The 12368-nt window shown below is 69.1% G+C and overlaps 2 protein-coding genes and 1 non-coding gene across 4 annotated transcripts; 1 reads left to right on the top strand and 2 right to left on the bottom strand.

The window, feature by feature from the left end:
* Positions 1 to 219: 219 nt before the first annotated feature.
* Positions 220 to 301, bottom strand: TRNAS-CGA. Its single transcript has one exon. It is a non-coding gene; the product is annotated as a tRNA-Ser (tRNA).
* A 402-nt stretch (positions 302 to 703) lies between these two features.
* Positions 704 to 9549, top strand: SMARCC2 (SWI/SNF related, matrix associated, actin dependent regulator of chromatin subfamily c member 2). Its single transcript, XM_030036892.2, is given in 30 exon segments — positions 704 to 871; positions 1034 to 1153; positions 2268 to 2353; positions 2677 to 2758; positions 2838 to 2930; positions 3031 to 3100; positions 3258 to 3327; positions 3449 to 3524; positions 3613 to 3744; positions 3841 to 3956; positions 4075 to 4199; positions 4309 to 4368; positions 4465 to 4502; positions 4787 to 4917; positions 5015 to 5086; positions 5177 to 5290; positions 5389 to 5542; positions 5675 to 5767; positions 5997 to 6116; positions 6185 to 6247; positions 6325 to 6583; positions 7045 to 7206; positions 7287 to 7351; positions 7442 to 7571; positions 7662 to 7828; positions 7955 to 8089; positions 8191 to 8512; positions 8613 to 8861; positions 8864 to 8984; positions 9197 to 9549. Coding segments are annotated over 30 exon segments (3759 nt in total). The 5' UTR covers positions 704 to 760; the 3' UTR covers positions 9420 to 9549.
* A 181-nt stretch (positions 9550 to 9730) lies between these two features.
* LOC115350892 (myosin light polypeptide 6) lies at positions 9731 to 12242 on the bottom strand. 2 transcript variants are annotated; one of them, XM_030036967.2, is made up of 7 exons: positions 12127 to 12242; positions 11920 to 11947; positions 11091 to 11234; positions 10837 to 11010; positions 10503 to 10580; positions 10349 to 10387; positions 9731 to 9925 (listed from the first exon to the last, which is right to left on the bottom strand). In XM_030036967.2, exons 1-6 carry the CDS (start codon positions 12127 to 12129, stop codon positions 10359 to 10361), a joined length of 456 nt encoding a protein of 151 aa, XP_029892827.1. In that variant the 5' UTR covers positions 12130 to 12242; the 3' UTR covers positions 9731 to 9925; positions 10349 to 10358. The 2 variants fall into 2 exon arrangements, with proteins under 2 accessions (XP_029892827.1, XP_029892828.1); XM_030036968.2 differs by lacking the exon at positions 10349 to 10387.
* Positions 12243 to 12368: the final 126 nt, after the last annotated feature.

The raw sequence follows: 12368 nt of genomic DNA, 5'->3' as shown, positions 1-12368 counted from the left end.
TCCCTCGGGGGGGGCTGGGGGTTGTCCCCTGTACCCGGCTCTCCAGCCCCCCCAAGGTGTGGTCCCCCAAAAGGACTAGCCCCCCCCCCTTCAGAGCCCCGCTGTCCCCGCCGTTAAAAGAGCGGGTACCGGGGTTGGGAAGCCCCCCCCGCCTTCTGACGCACCCCCCCCTCCCACCGCGGCCCCGGTCTGCGGTGGCCTCCGCAAAAACGCGGTCAGCGTCACGGACAGGATTCGAACCTGTGCGGGGAAACCCCATTGGATTTCGAGTCCAACGCCTTAACCACTCGGCCACCGTGACTCCCGCGCCACCCTGCGCCGCGCTCCGCCTAGACCGGGCCCCGCCGCCGCCCGCCCCGCCCCGCCCCGCCCCGCCCCGCCCCGCCCGGTACGCTGCTCCCGGCCTCACACCGCCTCCCCACCCCTCCCGGTGCCCCGCCGCCATTCCCGGCCCCGCTCACACCCCCGCCCCGGGACCGCCCGACGGGGCCGCCTCCCCCGCGGGGAGCTGTGTGTGCGCGTGTGTGTGGGAGTCGGCGGGGGGCGTCACCGAGCCCCCGACCCGTCAGGGTCCTCCACGGCCCGTCCGCGCCGGTACCGAGGCGGCAACGTTCGCGCAGCGCCGGCGGGAGAAGGCGACGCGCCCCGGGACCGGCAGGGGGCGGTAGAGCGGGCGCGGGGCGGGGCGGGGCCGGCAGGGGGCGGTAGAGCGGGCGCGGCGCGGCGGGAGGCGGCGGGAGGCGGCCCGGCCCGCTCGAAGATGGCGGTGCGGAAGAAGGACGGCGGCCCCAACGTCAAGTACTACGAGGCCTCGGACACCGTCAGCCAGTTCGACAACGTCCGCCTCTGGCTCGGCAAGAACTACAAGAAGGTAGGCCGCGGCGGGGGGGGGGGGGCGCCGCCGTCGGCCCCCGCCCCGCCGGGCCCGGCCTGTCATGGCCCCGCCGCCGCCGCCGCCGCCATCGCCGCCCCCGCCCCCCCCGGGCCCGGTCCCGGCCCCGGCGCTGACCCCCCCCCCACCCTGCCCCCGCAGTACATCCAGGCCGAACCCCCCACCAACAAGTCGCTGTCGAGCCTGGTGGTGCAGCTGCTGCAGTTCCAGGAGGAGGTCTTCGGCAAGCACGTCAGCAACGCGCCCCTCACCAAGCTGCCGGTGAGCCCCCGCCGCGGCGGGCAACGGGCAGCCGGTGGCGGCACCGGGGACGGGGACGCAGTGGGCCGGGGGCTGCACCCCGGCGAGGGACGAGGCCCAGCGACACCCGGGGACCTGGGGACAAGGCCCCGAGCAGGGACAGAGCCCCAAAGGCGGGGGGGGACGGCAGCCTCGTGACCCAGGGGCAAGGCTCCAGAGACCCGGAGGCAGTGCCCCAACGAGCTGGGGACAAGGCTGAGCAGGGACAGTGCCCCAAAGACCCAGGGAAAAGGCCCCAAAGACCTGGGGACAAAGCCCTGAGCGAGGACAGCGCCCAAAGACATGGGGACAGCACCCCCGTGACCCAGGGACAGAGCCCCAGTGAGCTGGGGACGAGGCCCTCATGACCCAGGGACAAAGCCCTGAGAAGGGACGGTGCCCCAAAGACCCGGGGACAACACCTGAATGAGCCGAAGACAAGGCCCCAAAGACCTGGGGACAAGGCTGAGCAGGGACAGTGCCCCAGTGAACCGGGGACAAGGCCCTGAGTGGGGACAGCACCCCAAAGACCTGGGGACAAGGCCCCAGTGACCCAGGGACAGCGCCCAACCACAGACAGCACCCGGTGACCCGGGACAGTGCCCCAGTGCGGCACAGCGCCCTGGTCAGGGACAGTGCTCCAGTGTCCTGGGGACAGTGGCCGGTGACACTTGGGCACTGTCCTGCTGGGAACTGCCCCCAAGCAGGGTCTGTGCCCCAACAACCAGGGGACAGTGTCCCAACAGGGACAGCACCCCGACACTGGGACAGGGCCCTGACCACGGACAGCACCCCAAGGACCCTGGGACAACACCTTATGGACCTGGGGACTGCACCCTGGGGACCCCAGGACAGCACCCCGGGGACCCCGGGACAGCGTCCCGACACAGGGACAGGTCCCCAACTGGAGACAGTGCCCCAACACCGCAGGGACTGCATCCCAGCCCAGGGATAGAGCCCAACAAGGGGATGGCACCCTGACGTGGGGATGGCACCCTGACATGAAGATGGCACCCCACCCAGCTCCCTGCCACACCAGGAACGCAGCCCACCCTGCGTGGCCGCCCCCCCCCCGACTCCTTTCTTCCCATTACAGATAAAATGCTTCTTGGATTTCAAGGCGGGAGGAGCCCTGTGCCACATCCTGGCAGCGGCCTATAAATTCAAGAGCGACCAAGGATGGTGAGCGCCCACCTGCACCTGTCGGGGCTGGGAGTCCTGGGAGCAGGAGGGGGCCGGGGGGGGCGGGTCACAGGGCCAGGGTGGGGGGTCCCCTGCATGGGAATGCCCTGGGGTGGCCTCGGCCAGGGGCTGCACAGGGGTGGGCTGATTGTAGGGCACCCACCTCCATAGCAAGCAGGTGCTGGGAAATGTGTCCCCTCCCGTCACCATGGACCCCTGATGGGGTTCAGGCGCGTGTCCCCCCCCACTCCCCCAGGCTTTGGATGCTGATGAGGAGACCTGAGCTGTGGCTTTCATGAGAGTCGCTCTTTTCTTCCAATAAGGCGGCGTTTCGATTTCCAGAATCCCTCGCGGATGGACCGCAACGTGGAGATGTTCATGACCATCGAGAAATCCTTGGTGCAGGTAGGAGGCGCCGCCCCTGCCCCCCCCCCCGGGCCCCCCATCTCCCCCACCCGCTCACCGCTCTGCTCTCCTTCTCCAGAACAACTGCCTGGCCCGGCCCAACATCTTCCTGCACCAGGAGATTGAGCCCAAGCTGCTGAGCAAGCTGAAAGACATTGTCAAGAGGCACCAGGTCAGTGGCAGCGCCAGGGTGGGGGGCATGGGGTGGGGGCCCATCCAACGCCTCATCCTGGGCACTCAGCCCCGGACCCACTCCCTCGCTCTCCTCGCAGGGCACGGTGACCGAGGACAAGAGCAATGCATCCCACATTGTCTGTCCTGTCCCCGGGAACCTGGAGGAAGGTGGGTGCAAGGGGGAGCCCCCTGCTCCAAGCTCATGGCGACATGCCAGGGAGGGGGGTGGTGTTTGGGGGCCAGAGCCGTGCTGGGCATCACGGGCAGCTCTTGGTGGGACAGCAGGTCCGTGCTCAGTGCCGGCCCCGCTCTGTGTCTCCCACAGAGGAGTGGGTCCGGCCGGTCATGAAGCGCGACAAGCAGGTCCTGCTGCACTGGGGCTACTACCCCGACAGGTGAGGGGGCCCAGGCGGGGGCTGTGGGGATGCGGCTGAAGCCTGATGGAGCCTCCCCATGCCCATGGGGCGCCCACACCACTGTGGATGCCGCTCTCACCCCATTCCTCTGCGCCCGCAGTTATGACACCTGGATCCCCGCCAGCGAGATTGAGGCCTCTGTAGAGGACGCCCCAACACCGGAGAAGCCCCGGAAGGTAACAAGGTTCCCCAGGCTGCGATGGCGGCTGCAGCCCCCTCCTCTGCCTGCTGGCTGCCTGACACACGTGCACCCCTCCCCGGCAGGTCCATGCCAAGTGGATCCTGGACACGGACACCTTCAACGAGTGGATGAATGAGGAGGACTACGAAGTGACAGATGAGAAGAGCCCTGTTGTCCGCAGGAAGAAGATCTCAGCCAAGACGCTGACAGACGAGGTCAGAGCGGGGCGGCAAAGCCATGGCGGGGGAAAATGGGGGTCTCTGCTTGATCATCCCACTCGGTTGGACCCGGTGACCCCCTGTCTCCCCCAGGTGAACAGCCCTGACTCGGACAGGCGGGACAAGAAGGGAGGCAACTACAAGAAGCGAAAGCGCTCGCCCTCCCCCTCCCCCACCCCAGAGGCCAAGAAGAAGAACGCGAAGAAGGGGTGAGCCTGGGCTGGGGCAGGGCGGCAGGGTCAGATCCAGCCCTGGGGCAGGGGCTGTGAGGAGTTGGGCCCTGGGGTGCGGTGGTGACTGGGACACGGGGGGTCTCTCCCTTTGCAGACCCTCCACCCCCTACAACAAATCCAAACGGGGGCACCGTGAGGAGGAGCAGGAGGACCTGACGAAGGACATGGACGAGCCGTCGCCCGTCCCCAACGTGGAGGAGGTCACCCTGCCCAAGACAGGTCAGGGTGGGGGGACAGCAGCCCCCCCGACGGGGTCCCCCCATCACAAGCATGGGCTGGGGTGGGGGACCATCCCTGGGGTGCTCAGCGCTGCTTCCCTCTGCTGCAGTCAACACCAAGAAGGACTCGGAGTCTGCGCCCGTCAAGGGGGGCACCATGACAGACCTGGGTGAGTCCAAGGCGCCGCGGCTGAGTGCCGGGGCAGGTCCCCTGGCACCACAGACCTGGCGGTGCCCAAACCTGCCCCTGTTCTCCTCTATTCCAGATGAACAGGAAGACGAAAGCATGGAGACGGCCGGCAAGGTGAGGCCCAGGGCCGTCCCCTCCTCCCCGGCCCAGCACTCCTCCAGGGAAGATGTTCGCACCCCAGCGCAGGGGTCACCATCGCTGGATGGTTGCCTCTTTATCCCTCTTTCCTTGTCTCTCTTTTGGGGACAAAAGGGCCCCTTTCTGCCCTTCCTGTCATCCCTGGGGCCACACGTAGTTTTGCCCTGTGCTTTTGGCCTCATGCTGCTCTCAGTGAGGATGAGGAAGGGTCCAAAAGGGGGTCAGGACCCCCATGCCCATGTGGTGCTGGTCTCTGGCAGGATGAGGAGGAGAACGGAACCGGCAGCAAGGGGGAGCAGGCCAAGAACCCCGACCTGCATGAGGACAACGTGACGGAGCAGACCCACCACATCATCATCCCCAGCTACGCCGCCTGGTTCGACTACAACAGGTACGGGACAGCTGAGGATGAGGATGGTGCCACGGGGCGCCAGCCAGACAGTGCGGGGCTGCCAGGCCAGGCCCTCCCTGAGCATCTCGTCTTGCAGCGTCCACGCCATCGAGCGCCGAGCCTTGCCCGAGTTCTTCAATGGCAAGAATAAATCCAAGACCCCCGAAATGTGAGGCCGAACCCCCACCCACCCCTTCCCCATCCCTCCTGGCGCCGGTGGGGCCGCAGCCGGCACTGACACCTTGCCCCTCTCCCCCAGATACTTGGCATACCGCAACTTCATGATCGACACGTACCGGCTCAACCCCCAGGAGTACCTGACCTCCACGGCGTGCCGCCGCAACCTGGCCGGGGATGTCTGTGCCATCATGCGGTGGGTCCGGCACCGGTGGGGTTGTGGAGGGGGGGATCGGTTTGGCACCTTGGTGCTGGCAGAGGGACTGGCGGGGTCTGAGCCCTGGCTCTCCGCAGGGTCCACGCCTTCCTGGAGCAGTGGGGCCTCATCAACTATCAGGTGGATGCCGAGAGCCGGCCCACCCCCATGGGCCCCCCGCCGACCTCCCACTTCCACGTCCTGGCCGATACGCCCTCGGGGCTGGTGCCGCTGCAGCCCAAAACACCCCAGGTGGGTGCGCGGGGGCGGCCGCTCCTTGCCCAGCCGCATCCCCCCTCTGCCTTCCCCCGGTCCCCGCGGGGGCCGGGTGTGGGGTGGGGTGGGGGGGGTGGGGGGATCGCACAGCTTCGATCCGTGCCTCAGGGCCGGCAGAGCGACGGTGATGCCAAGACGGGCCGCAAGAGCAAAGAGATCGAAGACCTCGTCACCGAGACGGTGAAGGGGAAGCCGGAGCTGGTAGGCGGCTCCTTGGGGTCCGTCCCCCCGCCGCTGGCCGAGGAAGGCTCCTTCCCTCCTCCCCCTCGCGCCCCGCATGCCGCCCTGCCCCGGGGAGCAGGGACGCGGGGGGGACACCATGACGAGATGGGACACAAAGGCTTCTCTGGGATGGGGTGGGGGGGACCGGCGTCCTCGCGGCCCGTCCCCCACGGCCGTGTCCCCAGCATCCCCTCTCCTCCCCTGGCAGCAGACCTCGGCCTCGCAGCAGATGCTGAACTTCCCCGACAAGAGCAAGGAGAAGCCAGCCGACATGCAGAACTTCGGCCTCCGCACCGACATGTACACCAAGAAGAACGTCCCCTCCAAGGTGGGCACCCCCCGTCCCCGTCCCCGTCCCCCCACCTGCCGCCCCTCACCCCTCTCTTCCCCCCGCAGAGCAAAGCCGCCGCCAGCGCCACGCGGGAGTGGACGGAGCAGGAGACGCTGCTGCTGCTGGAGGTGAGTGGGGCTCCACGGGGAGCGGGGGGCAATGGGACCGCCGGCCCATGCTGACAGCCCCCCGCTCCATCCCGCAGGCCCTGGAGATGTACAAGGATGACTGGAACAAGGTGTCGGAGCACGTGGGCAGCCGGACGCAGGACGAGTGCATCCTACACTTCCTGCGGCTGCCCATCGAGGACCCTTACCTGGAGGACTCGGAGGCGTCCCTGGGGCCGCTGGCCTACCAGCCTATCCCCTTCAGCCAGTCCGGCAACCCCGTCATGAGCACCGTCGCCTTCCTGGCCTCCGTCGTCGACCCCCGCGTCGCCTCCGCCGCCGCCAAGTCGGCTCTGGGTAATGCGGCCCCTCCCAGCGGGGCACGGCATGGGTGGGGGTCCGGCCCTGGAAGGGGGGGGGCCCTGGCCGAGTCCTGCGGGGGACAGGGCTGAGTCCTATGGGGAGATGGATGAGTCCTGTGGGGAGTCCCGTAAGAGAAAGTAATGAGTTCTGCAGGGAGACGGGACGAGTCTTATGGGGTGATGGATAAGTGCTATGCGGAGACAGGGAGAGTCCTATAGGGAGAAGGGCTGAGTCCTATAGGGAGTCCTACAGGGTGGCAGGATAACTCTTACGAGGAGATGGGATGAGTCCTATAGGGCATTCTGTAGCGAGGCAGGACAAGTCCTGTGGGGAGGCAGGATGAGCCCGATGAGGGGATGGGACAAGCCCCCCGCGAGATATGGAATGCTGAGGACCAGGGCTGGCTCCAAGGGGCATTGGGGGCCCCACTGATGGCCCACGGCGCTGCCCTGCAGAGGAGTTCTCCAAGATGAAGGAGGAGGTGCCCACGGCCTTGGTGGAGGCCCACGTCCGCAAGGTGGAGGAGGCGGCCAAGGTGACGGGCAAGGCCGACCCCGCGTTCGGGCTGGAGAGCAGCGGCATCGCCGGCACCACCTCCGACGAGCCGGAGCGGATAGGTGAGGCGGGGTCAGTGTGATGAGTTTGCCAGGCCTGGGGCGGGCAGCAATGGGGCCTGACCCTGCGCTTGTGTCCCCAGAGGAGAGTGGCACGGAGGAGGCGCGGGCAGAGGCGCAGCCGACAGAGGAGAAGAAGGAGGCCAAGGTATCGGCTGGCCCGGGGAGGGGGCGCGGGGGTCTGGGGAGGGTGGCTGGCACAGGGACTCAAGCGGCCACGGGGCCGGTCCCTCCCCAGGAACCCCGGGATGGCGCCGCGGAGGAGGAGGCGAAGGAGAAGGCCGGGGAGGCACCCAAGAAGGAGGAGGAGAAGGGGAAGGAGGCGGAGGGCGAGAAGGAGCCCGACAAGGGTGATGGCGATGGTGCAGGTGAGCGGGGTGGCCGGCTGGGCTAGGGTGGGATGTTGAGCCCCCCCCCACAGCTCTGCCCTGCCGACACGGCCCCCCGCCCTGCCGCAGGGGAGCCAGAGAAGGAGAAGGAGGCGAAGGAGGGGCCGGACGAGGCGCCCAAGGAGCCACCGGAGCCGGAGGCTGAGCGCAAGGCCAAGGTGGAGCGGGACATCGGCGAGGGGAACCTCTCCACCGCTGCCGCCGCTGCCCTGGCCGCTGCTGCCGTGAAGGCCAAGGTGAGGGGCTGGGGTCGGGGCTCAGGGTGGGGGGGGCCGTGAAGCCTGGGCGCAGGTGCTGACACCCCCCCCCCACCCCGCCTCTGGTACACCCCCCCCCCCCCCCCCCCCCCCCCCCCCCCCCAGCACTTGGCAGCAGTGGAGGAGCGTAAGATCAAGTCGCTGGTGGCACTGCTGGTGGAGACGCAGATGAAGAAGCTGGAGATCAAGCTGCGGCACTTCGAGGAGCTGGAGACCATCATGGACCGGGAGCGCGAGGCCGTGAGTGATACCGGTGGCGAAGGGGAGGGGGAGCCAGGCGCTCGCCCCCACTCCAGCATCCCCTGCTGACGCCCCCCCCCGCCCCGCCGTGTCCCCCCCAGCTGGAGTACCAGCGGCAGCAGCTGCTGGCGGACCGTCAGGCCTTCCACATGGAGCAGCTGAAGTATGCGGAGATGCGCGCCCGCCAGCAGCACTTCCAGCACCTTCAGCAGCAGCAGCAGCAGCAGCCGCCCCCGCTGCCGCCGGGGGCCCAGCCCCTGCCCGCCACCGCCGCCGGTGCCCCCCTGGCCCCCGCCGCCCACCCGCTGGGCGCGCCGCCCGCCCCCGCCATGGTGGCCCCCGCCGAGCCCGTGGGGCAGCCGCTGCCCGGTGCCCCCCCGCCGCAGCCGCCCCCGCCGCCGGGCGCCCCGGCCGTCCCGCACGGTGAGTCGGGGTGCCGAGGGCTTGGGTGTGGGGGGGGGGTCTTAACGCCGGGGTCTCGGCGCCGACAACCCCCTCCCCGCTTCCCGCTCTCTCTCCGCAGCCCCGGCGCCGTTCCCCGGGCAGCAGCCGCCATCCCAGAGCCTGGCTGGGAGCCTCGGTGGCAGCGGCCACCCCGCCGTGCCCGGTAATGCGCCCGCGGCCCTGCCCTTCGGATTGCCTCCATCCGCCATCCCATTTAGCATGGCTAACCCCCCCGCCGAGCCCCTCGGCGCCACTTTCCCCGCTAACCCGCCCGCCCTCCCGCTGCATGGGGCCCTCGCCAGCAGCATGCCGTCCGGGGGGCTGCCCCCCACCACCCACCCACCCGGCCTGGCCCTGCCGCACCTCGCGGGGGGCTCGGCCGCCGCGCACAGCCCCGCCATCGTGGCCGCCGTGCAGGGAAGCCTCCTTCCCAACCCCGGCCTCCTCGCAGGTGAGACATGAGGGGGGTGTGGGGGGGGGCCACCGGGAACGGGGAGGGGGGGGACCCACCGGGAGGGGCTCAGGGGGGGGGGGGACCCACTCACAGGCATGGGGGGGGGGCTCAACCCGTCCCCAGAGCTGTGGGGCAAGAGGTGCTTGTGCACCCCTTTGCCCCCCCCAGATGTGACCCCCCCCCCCGCTCTTTCTTTTCTCTCCCTGCAGAGCAAGGCCCCCCCCCTGCAGACGGACCCCATCGCACCCAGCCCCAGCACGGCCACCCCTGTCCCCCCCACGCAGTGAGCCCCCGTCAGGGCCGAGGATGCCGCAGCCCCCCCCAACCCCGCCGCCGCCACCGGCCTGGGGAGACCGGCCCCTCCCGCCCCTGCAAGGCACCCCAAAGGAAGCTGCCCCCCCCCCCCCCCCCAGCTTTGGTATTTTTTTATGATTGTCCTGGATTTTATTTAAGTGTTGGTCTCCCTGGGCGGGCCGGGGACCCTGCTCCCCCCCCCCGGCTATTTATGAGACAGCTCCACTCCCCCCGGCACATGGGCATTCCCCCCCCCCCCCCAGCTCCTTCTCAGTTGTCATCCCCCCTACTTTCGTTTGTGTTTTGTTTTGTTTTTTGTTTTTTGTTTTTTTTTTTTTAAAAAAACCAACAAAAATAAAATTCCAAGTCCCTGGGGCGGGAAGAAACAAACAGCTTCGTGGTGCAGAGTCTGTCCTGGGGGGGGCCGACAGAGGTTCACCAACCCAGCATCACCTTTCCGACACTTTATTTGATGCCGTGGAGCAATAACTTAGCCGGTGGGGCCATGAGCGGGGGGGCAGGGGGGGCTTGGTGGTGGCAGGAAAACAAGGGAAAAGGCACAAAACCAAGAGTGATGGGGGGGCGGGGGAGAACACATGATGACACGAGGGGTCTTCAGCCGCTCAGCACCATCCGGACCAGCTCTGTGGAGAGAAGGGGGGAGAGCAGGGTGAGGTGGGGGCAGGCTGCCGGCCCCCCCCAGCCCTCGTCCCGGAGAGAGGCAGGAAAACCAAAGTCAAATGGCTGAAGAGTGCAGGGAGGAACTGGCGTCACTGCAGCCCTGGCCCCCCCCCTGCCGGGGGGGGGTCCACCGGCCCCCCCCCCCATGCCAGCACCCACATCCCGGCCCCAGCACGCAGGGGGGCTCCATGCAGAGGGGCATGCGGGGGGGAAAAGGGGGGAAGGAGGGGCTGCACCAAGGGCGAGAGCGCAAACCAGGCGGCCTTTTTTTTTTTTTTTTTTTTTTTTTTTGGCTTTTTAAAAAAAAAAAAGACACCACCGAAAAAAATAGGCAGAAAAAAAAACTGGAAGTAACTGAGGGGAGGGGGGGGGGGGGGGAGGCGTACCCCTGCGGCGTCACCCTGACAAGATGTGTCTCACAAACGCTGGGAGGAAGGAAGGAGACATGATGGTCAGGGAGGGAGCGGGGCCGCGGCCGAGCCCCCCGGGACCCCCATCACCCCCATCACCCCTGGGACCCCCAGCACCCCCCGCCCTCACCTTCGTAGTTGATGCAGCCGTTGCTGTCCTCATGCCCGGCCACCAGCTGCTCCACCTCCTCCTCCGTCATCTTCTCGCCTGCGGGACAGCCCGCGTCACCCCATGGTGATTTTGGGGGGGGACAACATGACACACTGGGGGTCCCCAGGGCTTGCAGGCCTTTGGGGGGGGGTCCCTGGGGCTGGTTGGGGGCTTGTGAGAATCCCAGGACAGGCCGGGAGTTCATGGGGTCCCTGGGGCTGTTTGGGCTTTGGGGGGGGCTTCGGGGGTGGTTGAGGGGTCCCTGAGGGCTCACAGGGATTTGGGGACCTGGGGGGGGAGGGATGATGCTCACCCAGGGTGACGAGGACGTGGCGGATCTCGGCCCCCATGACGGTGCCGTTGCCCTCCTTGTCAAAGACCCGCAGCCCCTCCACGTAGTCCTCGAAGCAGCCCTGGTCCTTGTTCTTGGCGATGGTTTGCATCATGGGCAGGAACTGCTCGAAGTTCAGCGTCTTCAGGTTCATCTCTGCAGGAGAGAGACGGTCGGTGGGGGGGGCCGGGGGGGTCCCGGGGAGTCGGGGGGGGGGGGGCGTGTCCCCCACTCACCATCGCTCTTGGGGTTGCCCAGCACCTTCATGACCTCGGCATTGGTGGGGTTCTGGCCCAGCGCCCGCATCACGTCCCCGCACTGGCTGTACAGGATCTTCCCATCCCCCGTGCGGTCAAAGAGCTGGAACGCCTCCTTGAACTCTGCCGGACCCCCCCCGCGTCAGCACCTCCGGGACCCCCCCGGCTCACCGGGACCCCCCCCCCCCCCGCCAGACCTCCCATCCCGAGGGATGCTGCATCCACAGACCCCACGCTGATGGGACCCCGCCTCCTGCATCCCTGGGACCCCGCACCTTGGTTGACCCCATTACCTGCCCCCCCCCCCCCCAACCCGGGACACCACAAACACCCGCCCCGGCCCCGCGTCGGGTTTCTTTCCCGGGCGGGGTCCGGTTTCCCGGTGGAACCCGACGCCGGCGGGGATGGAGGTCGCGGCCCCCCCGCCCCGCGTCGGGCGCGGCCGGGATGCTGCTCCCGCCCGAAGAGGCCCCGGGGCCGCCCCCCCCCCCCCCCCGTTCCCCCCCCCCCGCCCCCGTCCCGGGAAGCCGGGCGGCCCCACCCCGCAGGAATGCGCGGCCCGGCCCCACGCTATGCCCATATAAGGGCAAATGGCGCAAATGGGGCCCGCGCCCCCCGCGCCCCCCCCGCCCCGGGACCCGGTCCCGTCCCCCCCCCCTCCCGCCCCACCGGCACGAACGGCCCCGCCCGGGCGGGACTTTGCCCCGGGAACGGCCCCACCCGCGGCCGCGCAGGAAGCGCTGGGGGCGGCGGGGCCGGTCCCGGGGGGGGGGGGGGGCATGCCCGGCGCCCGGTGCCGGTCACTCACCCGCAGTCTGCTCCTCCGAGAAATCGCACTGCGGGGAGAGCGCGGCGGTCAGCGGGCACCGGTACCGGTACCGGCCGCTCCCGGTGCCCGCCGACCGCCCCCCCCCGAGCCCCCCGCTCCGGATCCAGCCGCCCCCCCCCGGGTCCCCGTCCGTCCCCCCCCGCCCGCGCATCCCCCGCGGGACCCCCCGGTTCCCGGTGCCCCCACCATGGCGGCGGCCGCTCCCGTTCCTGCTTCCCCGCTCTGGGCCGCGGGCGACGGGCGGGCGCTTTCTACCGACCGGCGTCACCGCCCGCCCATTGGCCGCGCGCCGGCTGCGTCACGGCGCGCTAATTAGGCGATGCATTATGCATGAGGGGAGGCGAGGCCACGCCCCTTCTCGTGGGGGGCATTTTTTGTCTATAGAAGGGCACGGAGCCGGGTCGGGGGGGGGGCACAGCGATGGGGGA

Source organism: Aquila chrysaetos, chromosome 15 (genome assembly GCF_900496995.4).
Source record: "Aquila chrysaetos chrysaetos chromosome 15, bAquChr1.4, whole genome shotgun sequence".
NCBI lineage: Eukaryota > Metazoa > Chordata > Aves > Accipitriformes > Accipitridae > Aquila > Aquila chrysaetos.
The sequence above is the reverse complement of the archived record's forward strand: the minus strand, read 5'-3'. Positions and strand labels throughout refer to the sequence as shown.